Here is a 13,264-nt window from a genome sequence, read left to right as displayed (position 1 = left end):
ACTGGCATAATTTGATCAAAAGAGAAGTGAACCTAATCATTTGAGTGCAGTTGATGCAGTACAAACAATTGTTACTCCTGAATTGTATACAAAAATAATACAAATGACATACATGCCATATTTTCAGGAGACCAATAAGGGAGATTGATGATTATTTTAAGGGAATTTTGCCTAAAATAAGGGAGATTTGTGCGTGACATGAATATCGGCATTTTTACTCAATTTTAAAGCAATAAACTAATTTTGAAAGTGATAAAGTATATTTATATTTATTTTGGATATTAATCATATTGTATATGCAAACAACAAAAAGTTGTATAAGGTAAAAAATGCAATAAGTATACATTCGGATTCTGATGATATGAAACTATTTTTTGATTTTTTTTTTGTAATAAAAAGTTTCACAGCTGTATGCATATTACGTAACAGCATTTGAAAAGGGTATATTATAATTACATGTAGCTAATGATTAAGACAAACAAGTTAATCATTTATCAGTTTGGATTTTTCTTAAAATTAGAAAGCTTGATCCACTCTGAGGGAACACATGATTCAGTTGTAAAAATCACCATGAAATGTCATGTGGGATCCCTTATGTTGGAACATTTAGATATAAAAATATTCCAAGTGTGCAAGGGTATACATGAAGTCATGAGAACTTAAGATGCTCATGTTAGGAGACTGCAGTAAATCTTATCACGATCATTGTAGATTTTGTATATATTGTCTCTGTCATGGACTGTACAGTCATTGTAAACATCATGATTGACCACTACGACCACCAGATGTGCTAATTTTGATAGTTTTCTAAAAGAAAATATCGGATTTCATCTTGCTATCACTGATCCACGATACACATGTTAAATGAAAAACACGTGTGATTTTGCGTCTGACCAGACTCTATATCAATTACCATCATCAAAGTATGGTCCTAAAAAAAAAAAAAAAATAATTCAAGTCTGTTAGCAAAGAGGGTTAAAGTTGTTTGTAAGCGACTTGCCTTTATTTCATGGTGATAGATATTCTAGCGCAAACATAACACTAGCCAGAGCTTCGTGTGAAAGCCGTGTCCAACAGGCGCCATTTTGATTGAGTGATCACGTGAACAGATGGATCACGTGATCGCTAAATTTAGCCAAATCTCGCGAGAAAAACTACTGAATTGTAAACAAATATGGCGTCGGCAAAAATACCGGAGGGAATTTCAAAATACGGGAATTTGGGCTCTCCTGCCGGGAGGAAATAAATGACTTGAAAATAAGGGAGATTTTGTCTCACGCCGGGAGGTATGGCATGTATGAAATGATTTTGTATTTACAGTTTAATAGTTTTTACAGTTGAATTTGTATTCACAATTGAATTGTATTTACAGTTGAATTTCAGTTATTTAATCAGATTGTAATTTTATCATACAACTTAAAAATATCAACATTATTTTTGTTGTTTTGTATAGAGATTTTAAGTTTGTGTAACTGTATGATACTATAATGTTTATCGTTATTAGCTATAAAATGATATTCGTTTTATATGAAATGTTGAGTATCTTAAAGTTGTCATTCTTCAAATTAAAAAAAAATCGTGATAATTAGTTCCATTGGTTGTAGTGTTTTTTTTGTTACAATGAAAGTATGTCTTTTGAAATAAAACGTGTACCGTTTTGGAGCGTATAGACATGTATCTACACAATAGCAGAGCGGCCAAGTCATTAATACACATTAATAATCATAATTATCATGAAATGAAGAAAGTTTAACAATCAATCAACATTGAATGAAATAGAATACTGTCATTTAACTTATTTACAAATGTGCCATTATTCAGGGAGTCAATGTTAGGTATCAGATTTAGATGTGTTTGTGTCTTGATTTTCTCTTTGAAGAGGATTTTTGTCGATGTCAACTCAGATAGTTCGAACTTGCACTTATTTTCTGAAGCATAATTTCATATAATTTGAACAGGTTTATCAATATTTATAAAATTTTGATAAAACTATATGATGACTATCATTTTCTCATTAGCAAAAACTTGGTTACTTGGCACAAATTCCCAACTCAATGCGCCATACATGTGTAATTACCATGTATGTTTATATAATTATTGTTTGTAAGTTACATAGACTTTGAGAAGGGAAAATTGTTCTAAGTCCCTGCCAACTACTTGTGATAGTGACTTATTGGTCCAACAAGAGATCCTAGAGGGATCTAGGAGCCCACCTTTGAATGATCCATATCAGTCAAGTAAAAGACTGATCTTTTCTCTTCTTTTCCCTTCTTTCTCTCTTTCTTCAAAGCACTTTATTACTTTATTAACATGATATAGCAGGAGCAACCTGCAATTATCAAAATCCAAGATGGACGCCTCTCAGCCAGGTTATTTTCTGATCACTCCCAAAATGCAATATGCACAACTAGGGACTAAGGGAAACTTACATATGAAATATGAGAAAGATCCTTTTATGACTTTATTAAAAATTGCGATAAGAATTGTTTTGGGAGGGATGGACAGACAGACCACGGACACAGGGGCGATTTGAATAGCCCACCATTTTAATTATGGTAGACTAAAAATTATACATGTACAATATTGAGCTTAAATTAATGTCTCAATAAGAGTTGAGAAAAATGTCAATCTTTTCTGAAAAATATCTTAAACAGAAGCCTAACAGAGCTAGTCTGCCATCCGATCAGACTGCAGGTTAGAATGATGTCAGATACACAAATGACTACAAACATCAGATTGGTTTGCCAATATTTATTAAACAATATTTAAACCAACATGAGTCGGCCATGGTGTGACCTTCCAACACTTTAGACCACTGAACAGCTCTAACGTCAAGCTACCAGCACTAATAATAGAACACGTATCACATGGTTGTCCACTTCATTCATACTGTTGTGACATCTAAAAGTAATTAGTGCACAGACAGGGACACTAATTATTATATAATGGTTCAGAATGTAAATAATCCAGACATTTATTGGAAATACAGATGTATTCCCTTTTCCTCACCTCAATGTAACCCCAACCCCCCAACCCCTAAAAATAACTTTTCCATCACAACAACCCTACCATTACTCTCTGGCTCCACAAAAATGATACAGCAGGCAACATGGCTATATACTTTATAATGGAACTTAATTTCTTAATTATTTCATATATCTTAATTAGGGCACTCAATTATAAACCCCTAATAAGGGAATTATAAACCCCTAACAAGAGAATTATAAACCCCTAACAAGAGAATTATAAACCCCTAACAAGAGAATTATAAACCCCTAATAAGAGAATTATAAACCCCTAATAAGGGAATTATAAACCCCTAATAAGGGAATTATAAACCCCCTAATAAGGGAATCATAAACCCATAATAAGGGTGTTTCAACCTTTTGTAATCTTTTCAATGTTTATATTATTTTTACATGTATTTTTCGAAAAGTTCATATTTAAATCCAAATGAAATCTCGAGAACAATACTTCTGATAATAATTAAGAAGGCAAAAATAAACCATATTGGTACATCTCTCCAAACATAAACAGCGATGGAAATTTATATAAAGCTACACCTACATCTTCAAACCACATCAACATGACCCATCCGTAACCGACCAAAACATGGCTAACTCGGCACAAGTACATCTAATTATAAACAAATATGTATGTATTAATATATATCGGGTCATAAAAACATCTATTAATCAAATACAAACAAAAATCTGCATTATTTCTACCTCTACAAGTTGTCGGCAGTAATATCTGCTAAAAACCATCTCGCCATATAATTCTTGGACGACCAATGAAAAGAATTTTACTGATTAGTGTAAGACAATATACTTAGTTATTACCCCTACTTTACTACAGTGAAGTAGGGTTTGGTTTGGTTTGTTTTGTTTAACGTCCTATTAACAGCCAGGGTCATTCAAGGGACGTGCAAGGTTTTGGAGGTGGAGGAAAGCCGGAGTACCCGGAGAAAAACCACCGGCCTATGGTCAGTACCTGGCAACTGCTCCAAGTGGGTTTCGAACTGTCGGGACACCTTAACCACTAGGCCACCGCAGCCCCTGTGAAGTAGGGCCAAAGATATTTACAATGAAAGGTCAAAGGTGGAATTGCCTTGTTCGGTGCTTAGCCTCCAAAAGATTTCCACAACTGAACTTCCTGTTACATTCTTATACATGATTTAAAGAAAAGTGAAAGAATATATCACAAAACCAAAACAAATTTTTCTTACAAGTATTTGGCATGGTGGCAAAATATCACAATTCTCTAGAAATCATAAATATTACAGATGATTACCTTATTAGAAATGAATACATTCTACATGTACCAGGTAAAAAAAATCAACAATTTAAAATATGACAGTTGAACACATACTTTCAAATAAATCTTTCAAACAATTCAATACTTATACAACCACTGTGGACTACAAATCAGATTTCGGTTATTGTCCGATGTATTGGCCATATTAAAACTCTGGACACACCCTAAACCTAATTTACATCTTTAGTAATGGCAATATATTGTTTCTTTAGCGATGTTAACAATTCTGACTGCTTAATATGTCTACTGACAGTGTGTTATATATAGATTATTTTATTTAATTCTTGTTTTATTTTACAGCTCATCAACTCGAGGAGTCCTGAACAACCATTATGTAATATTACACGCTATCCAGTTGAAATATATATAGTCAAGTACGATACCACCACCATCCAAAGTACCTAATTTAACATATAGAAATCTGGCCATTGCAGCTAGGTAATACTGTATTGAATATTAGATATCTTCTGAACAAATTATTTATTGATAAAGGGGGATATCTGTATATTAGGGTTTATCTACATTTTGAACAAGATTCTTAACTCTATATAGTAGAGTTCATCCATATATGTGAACAAAGGGCCATAACTCTGTATATTAGAGGTTATTCATCTGTGAACAAAGGGTCATAACTCTGTATATTAGAGTTTATCCATCTGTGAACAAAGGGCCATAACTCTGTATATTGGGTTTAATCAGACCTGATTTTATCATATGATGCTCCACATTCTCAACAGGATGGCAGCTGTGTGTGCAAAAAGAAAACAAGATTTACCAGAATGATATCACAACTGGACTAAAAAACTTACAGTGTAAAACTTCCATAGTACCATTGGGGAACATATGTATAACAAATAACACAAAGATCATTTTAATCATTTGATTTGAAAATTATCTAAATTAAATGATGATGGCTGTAATTAAGAACAGAGAAAATATTATATATCAATAATATTATAATAACATTTTAATGACTAGAAGTATATATAACATGTGCTCATCTGTCTAGCCTACATTAATGTTCATGTTCTGGTCAAGCTGGTCAATACATTCTCAGCAGAATTCTGAAACACGTACCATTTATGTAATTATTGTGACTATACACCATGCATTTTATTTATGCACACAAAGATCTTTTACAACAATCATCACATATGAATGAGTTTCACACTTTAAAAGAAAATAACAGAACTGTGTTCATCACAATTCAAAAGAAAGTACATGTAACAGAATTGAGTTTAACTCCAGTATTCTGGAAGAATCAGTGCCTTGAAAGAATCAAATGAATCAACTCTAAGCAGTTTGACAACATACATTTTACATTCATTTTTGTAACATTTTTATAAAGAACAGAAATTATCAAAAAACATCTGTCAATCATAGAAAAACACAATGTTTTCAATATTTAAGTATCACTGAATGGCTTGTTTGCTTATAAGTTTAATCAATAATCTTCTAGTACTTTTTATTTAATGTAGTTTATTTATAAGTGGAAACTTTTTTCAGTAAACATGACAATAAGTCTATACCATGATTATTATTTTTATTTATATATAAATAATACTTTCTTATTCAGATATATCTTATATTGATATTTGAAAGGAGTACATTACATGTCAAATCAGTTTCTATGGAAACGCTGACAGGACAAGACCATACCATGTGCACAAACAGTTACCATGGTGATAATATAATCTACATACTGTTACATATGTTGTTTTATTTTAAGAGAAATGTAAAAAGATCCAGCATGGACATTTTCCTGTGATATTGAGTAATATATGTTTATTTTAAGCATGGTACTTCATCTGTGAAAATGAAAAATAAAATCTTTGGAAATTGCAAGAAGAAATATATATGCGAACATGCTTAAATATAATTACAAAATATAGGGAATTGATCAATTGTGTATCATTTAACTAGCACATAAAATTACATTTCTTTGCCTTTTTCACATAATCAAAATCAGCTCCAATTTCTTTTCTTCTCAACATGGATTTTAACATCTGATCATTCACCATTACCCAATGAGGGACCCCTGTAACACTTGTTGGTCAATCTTCACACCGACACTTAATCATTTTAGTTCTTCTATAACCAGTCCATATACATAGTAAGTGGATGGGTCAAAAGTGATAGCTAAAATTCATGATGAAGGAATATAAAAAAAAAAACAATAATACTTTTTGCTCTGTTCTTGTACATTTGTTATATTTTCTCCAAAATATGTAAACCCTCTAAAACTCAATAAATATGCACAAAATTATTTTGGAGCAATGGAACCAGCAGAGAACTTCTTCACTGTGAGTGAATCATTGTTTAAATACAAGGTGTTTTTCTGCCCAAATAATCTTAAAATAGAACAAAAATATATTTTTTGGCAAAGCCATAATTATTATTATTATAAGGTTGGTTTGCACAATCAATGTCATACAGTATCAAAGTTAGTGCAGTGTTATGTACAGGTCAGGAATTCAAGTGAGGACTTGTTTGTTTCTAATTATGTGGTCAGACTGGTTCAATCAGACTTCAAAATTACATCATAAATGCAGCATTTTTAATGATAGGTCAGAACTTGTTTATTTCCAATTATGTGGTCAGACTAGTTCAATCAGACTTCAAAATTACAATGCAGCATTTTTAATGATAGGTCAGAGCTTGTTTGTCTCCAATTATGTGGTCAGACTGGTTCAATCAGACTTGAAAATTACATTGTAAATGTTTGTTTCCAATTATGCGGTCAGACTAGTCCAATTACATTGCAAAATCTACGTCAACTTGTGTCAAAGTACATACATTAATTTTCACTATTAATCAGAACTTTTATTTTTCAATTAAACAACCAAACCAATCAAATTAAAGATACAGTTGATCTCTTCCTTTTTTTTAAATGCAGACTGACCAAGAGAGGAAGGCTTATATACATTGTATACGATGGTATCTATATTAGCAAACATTCTGCATTTATGTTAGAAACTTCATTTTATAGACTGATCAAAATGACCTGTCTTATGATTTATTATGCCCAAGCCTGTTGACTGTTCAATTGTCAAGAATTGCAACAGGAGGGCCATGGTCCTTATTGGTTATCCGACTCTAAAAGACCCTTCTACTATTGAAATATACATACTCAGTAGCACCTATATTGGTAGCGTTGGTCATGGCAGCCATCTTGGATTTCTGATCAACCCGAAAAGCAACACTTGGTCAGGAACCTCACAGATTATTTTAGGGCAGGTTTTAACTGAATCCCACAGATGGAAGTTTGATACGGGCAGGTTTTAACTGAATCCCACAGATGGAAGTTTGATACGGGCAAAGTTTAGGGAAGGCGGACGACGACGGACAAAGCAAGATGGCTACATGTCATTCTAACACTATGGGTTGGATGACCTTCATAATGTACAATTATGTCAACTTTGCCAGTTATCTTTTATTTCAGATATTTTCTTGACTTGCTTATTACCATGATTAAATACAAAAGTTATAATCTCTGAGAGTGTTTAACAAGGGTGGTCACGGTGGTCAGGGTGGCACAGTGGTAATTAACACACTTTCACCTAGGTGGCTGGGCTTTCCCGGGTTCTACGGTTCCTCCCATAGTAAGACCCTTTGTGCGCTTCCATCCGGGCCAACAAGCGTGACTAATATAAGTTGATATAAGTTGTTTCGCAATTTTTAAAGGGGATAAAGTTTACATAACAAGATCAAAATACATGTATACAACACTGATCATGATCCAGAAAAAATGTTGTGGGGGGGGGGGGTGTCTTACTTCCATAAATATTTTGTTGAATGGTTGATTTGCTAAAATCAGCTAACTACATGTAAAATACAGTTAAAGGTTTATGATAAAACCCTAATATTGAGTACCCTGTACCTGGGTTAATACAATAACCCTGTTTCAGACCCATCTGTAGCTGAGATATACTTCACATTTAACACTCCTCCCCTAGATGGGGTTTACACTGTAACACACTATCAAAGTTATATTTGGAATGTCTCAAATTGGCCCTGTATGGCATCATATATACTTGTTTTTACCCTATGACACTGGACATTACTATCACATACCTCAGGTAAAGGGCCAGATTTAATTTATTCGAATTTGAAAATTTCCTGATATTGTAAAAATTTGAAAAAAAATTCCCATCTTCTCAAAATACAATAATTGCCTGGGTACCCCCCCTCCCCCCCAACCATTTTTACTGATTTTAAAATTAGTTGTCTTCTAAATCATCTATTTGAAATTGTAGGCTTTTGTTTACTTTATTTTTTAAAAGAATATCTTACATTTCATGTAATATTAATGTAGAATATCTTCATGCGTCATATACAAATAGCCGAAACAGTTTTAAACTGTTTCCTGCATGGGTATAAATATTCAACATATCAAAAGAATATAAGCATTCATTCACTAAAAACAACAAGCTAATTCAACGTATAAAAACCTGTTCCAATCATACTGCCAACTAACAGTTACAAAACACTAGTTAAAGCATATAAGCACATATATTCTTAGTTCAGCACAAAACAGACGTCCTATTATTATAATTGCAGCATTACAAGACACATCCAGTGGATATGAAAGTTATCAATATCAGTATGCATTATATTAACATATGGTGTAGATTCTGTGTCCATTTATACTTGTTATGCTATAAGTATACATTCAGTGCATATGAAGTGAATATAAAGTGTAAATACAGTATACATAAACTATACATACACAGTAGATATACAATGTACAGTATACACAGTAGACATACAATGTACAGTATCTATATATACACAGTAGACATACAATGTACAGTATCTATACATACACAGTAGCCATACAATGTACAGTATCTATACATATACAGTAGACATACAATGTACAGTATCTATATATACAGTAGACATACAATGTACAGTATCTATACATACAGTAGACACACAATGTACAGTATCTATACATGTGGAATGATTGTAATATATATATATATATACATATACCTATAATAACACATACTATATACATAACACACAGTGTGCATATTAATTACCTATTGAAACTAACATTTCTAAGAATTGCTACACAAAATGTGTATAACCAGCAATACACAGTAGAATTTACATACAAATAGACATCTATCTCCTATTGTCCAATTTGAAGTGTACAATCAATGTACATGAAGTACATTTCACACACAAATAGACATCTATCTCCTATTGTCCAATTTGAAGTGTACAATCAGTGTACATGAAGTACATTTCACACACAAATAGACATCTATCTCCTATTGTCCAATTTGAAGTGTACAATCAGTGTACATGAAGTATACACTCACAAGAACCTACTGAAGTATACTCACTCACAAGAACACAATCTATCCTATCGTACCTCCAAAATATCCATATTTGAAGTGTACACATCTGACATTTCCTACAATCACATGAAGTACAGTACAGAAAATGTTTTAAAGCACGGTCTTGTTCAATACACTGAGACGGCTGTTTTCATTACTATTAACTGACTGGGTTTATCTCTATATAAAGTTAAACAGACATAATTCAGAGGTGATGATATTCTAGCACTTAATTTGTGTTGCAAGCATTCTGCAAAATTATGATTGCATTAATTGAAGTTTCTTATATTTGTTTTCCATTGCACTAACCTAATTTTTTTGTGCCAAAATATGGGCACACAAAAATAAACACAATTACAGTATCATGAAATCTACGTATCCATGTCTATATAAAATTCCAACATCCAATCTCATTGATTTCTGACTACCATAATAAGACTGACCAGGTTAGTGGAGATCTAATTGTGACTTCTTCTCTGGCCTCACCATCAGTGGTGAACACATAGATTCACTGGACAAATACTCCTTCAGAGAAGATATCACTGTAACTTAAACAGATCTTTTACCATCTTTAAAATCTTTAACAGAGAAATATAAAACCATTACCATCATGGAATGTCTTGTCTTATCAGATCAACTCTGAGGGATTCTGGTAATACTTCGGTGGCAAGGGCAGTGATTGTCTTGATGTGAGGACCATAGTATCTACTGCTTGTATTGTACAAATGATTATAGAACAACGGTTATAAGACTTTTGACTCACTAGGCCCTAAATTCATCAACATTACTAACTTGAGGAAATCTCTAAACTTCTGTGGACAACATAATTAGATGTAAGGAACAAATTTATAAGTTGACTTTTCCTTTGACTTTGTAATGCTTTCATTTTGAATATAATTAATATTAATGCACATTGATAAAACAGGGGGCAGATCGATCATGTAAATCTAGTACGACTCGAGACTTAAATGACAGGTCTTACACAGATTTATTGTGTAATCTGAACACAAATGACCTGGCTAACTCAGTCAGTAGAGCATGAGACTTTTAATCTCGAGTCGTGAATTCAAGCCATATGTTGGGCACAAAATTTACAGGAGAAAAAAATCCAAAGGCCAGACTGGGAATTGAACCAGGGCCCTCTGAACTCTAGACAGATAAGTTCTATAACAATTTGAGCTTCGTGGCCACAGGCGTTCAGACCAGTCCAGTTCAGCTATATTTGTGACTAGCTTGGTTACATAAATAATGTTTCTAAAGGTGTCTCACACATTAAATATCTTACACAAAATTGGTTCCTTTTCCAGTTATACATCACAGTTCCTTGTATTCTTCCAGACATGCAATACAATTGTATTGAAACTAATAACAAATTCTGAAGAATGGGTCTACTGGAATGAAATTATTTTCTTTTTAAAGCAAGCAATTCCATCGGGCCAGTTTATCAATATATTTCAGATAATTATTTGACAGGGTACAATGTTCTATGTGCCTCAAAGTAAAACAAGACCAGATTCAATGCAACAATTTAACACACATTAAACTCATCCGAGGTTAACAGTGCAGAAACAATCTGTAGACTCAGCCGAGACTCACTGTGGAGTCGACCTGTAGACTCAGCCGAGACTCACTGTGGAGTCGACCTGTAGACTCAGCCGAGGTTAACTGTGTAGTCAAACTGTAGACTCAGCCGAGGTTAACTGTGTAGTCAAACTGTAGACTCAGCCGAGGTTAACTGTGTAGTCAAACTGTAGACTCAGCCGAGACTCACTGTGGAGTCAAACTGTAGACTCAGCCGAGACTCACTGTGGAGTCAAACTGTAGACTCAGCCGAGACTCACTGTGGAGTCAAACTGTAGACTCAGCCGAGACTCACTGTGTAGTCAAACTGTAGACTCAACCGAGGTTAACTGTGTAGTCAAACTGTAGACTCAGTCGAGGTTCGCTGTGTAGTCAAACTGTAGATTGAGCCGAGGTTAACTGTGTAGTCAAACTGTAGACTCAGTCGAGGTTAACTGTGTAGTCAAACTGTAGATTCAGCCGAGGTTAACTGTGTAGTCAAACTGTAGACTCAACCGAGGTTCGCTGTGTAGTCAAACTGTAGACTCAGTAGTCAAGGTTCAGGGTGAAGCATGGAGATGTACTAGTCGGAAAAGAAAGCCCAGGCTTCTAATGTCTTGACCACAAAGTCTTCTGAACACGTCAATATATCATTGTCATATGTTTCACAGTGTTGTGTTCTTCCATGGTATATATCCCCATCAAACCACAGGCCAAAGTTTCCTCTGCAATCAGAAAATATCTATTTTAGTAATCTACCTCAGGTAGGCTTGTTGCCAGCCATGTAATGCCAGACTATTATGGTAATATGTTACCCATTATATGACTATTTGATCTGAAAGCCACTATACTTATTCTACTTAGATCTAATTGTCCCAATATCCTGTCACCACTAATCTTATTGTCCCTATATATCCAGTCACCAACAAACTTATTGTCCCAATATCCTGTCACCACTAATCTTATTGTCCCAATATCCTGTCACCACTAATCTTATTGGGCCAATATCCTATCACCACTAATCATATTATCCCAATATCCTGTCACCACTAATCTTATTGTTCCAATATCCTGTTACCACTAATCTTATTGTCCCAATATCCTGTTACCACTAATCTTATTGTCCCAATATCCTGTTACCACTAATCTTATTGTCCGAATATCCAGTCACCACTAATCTTATTGTCCCAATATCCTGTCACCACTAATCTTATTGTCCCAATATCCTGTCACCACTAATCATATTGTCCCAATATCCTGTCACCACTAATCTTATTGTCCCAATATCCTGTCACCACTAATCTTATTGTCCCAATATCCTGTCACCACTAATCTTATTGTCCCAATATCCTGTGACCAATAATCTTATTGTGCCAATATCCTGTCACCACTAATCTTATAGTCCCAATATCCTATCACCAATAATCTTATTGTCCCAATATCCTGTCACCAATAATCTTGTTGTCCCAATATCCTGTGACCAATAATCTTATTGTGCCAACATCCTTACACCAATAATCTTATTGTCCCAATATCCAGTCACCACTAATCTTATTGTCCAAATATCCTGTCACCACTAATCTCAATGTCCCAATACCCTGTCACCACTAATCTCAATGTCCCAATATCCTGTCACCACTAATCTTATTGTCCCAATATCCTGTCACCACTAATCTTATTGTCCCAATATCCTGTCACCACTAATCTCAATGTCCCAATGTCAAGTCACCACTAATCTCAATGTCCCAATATCCTGTCACCACTAATCTCAAAGGGCCAATATATAATTATATAGAATACTTACTGTCCAGCTCCAATGAAAAGACTTTCAGCATTGCCTTTCAAGAAGAAATCATTATCACCCGTCCAATGGAAGACCTGCAAGAAATAGTAAAACATTAAAAATCCCAGTTTCTCCATTTTTTTAGCCAATATAAACAAGGAAATGTAAAAATGGAATGCACTCTTCAACTGACAATGTATTATATAATTCAGTGCTTACTGCCAATGTACATTATATAATGTACAGTAAAACT

At 33.8% G+C, this 13,264-nt stretch overlaps 1 protein-coding gene across 4 annotated transcripts in view; it reads right to left on the bottom strand.

Moving 5' to 3' along the window:
* Window positions 1-9,663: 9,663 nt before the first annotated feature.
* Window positions 9,664-13,264, bottom strand: part of LOC117316573 (oxidation resistance protein 1-like) — a 91,319-nt gene continuing 87,718 nt past the window's right edge. For all 4 annotated transcript variants that reach the window (XM_033871229.1, XM_033871231.1, XM_033871230.1 and 1 more), the window contains 2 exons: window positions 13,033-13,106; window positions 9,664-11,953 (listed from right to left, as the gene is read on the bottom strand). In XM_033871229.1, the coding sequence (XP_033727120.1) occupies window positions 11,812-11,953; window positions 13,033-13,106 (216 nt within the window). In that variant the 3' untranslated portion in view covers window positions 9,664-11,811. The remainder of the gene's footprint in view (window positions 11,954-13,032; window positions 13,107-13,264) is intronic.

Source organism: Pecten maximus, chromosome 18, assembly GCF_902652985.1.
Source record: "Pecten maximus chromosome 18, xPecMax1.1, whole genome shotgun sequence".
In the NCBI taxonomy this organism is placed as follows: domain Eukaryota; kingdom Metazoa; phylum Mollusca; class Bivalvia; order Pectinida; family Pectinidae; genus Pecten; species Pecten maximus.
Note: the sequence above shows the minus strand (reverse complement) of the source record. Positions and strands in the feature narration are given on the sequence as shown.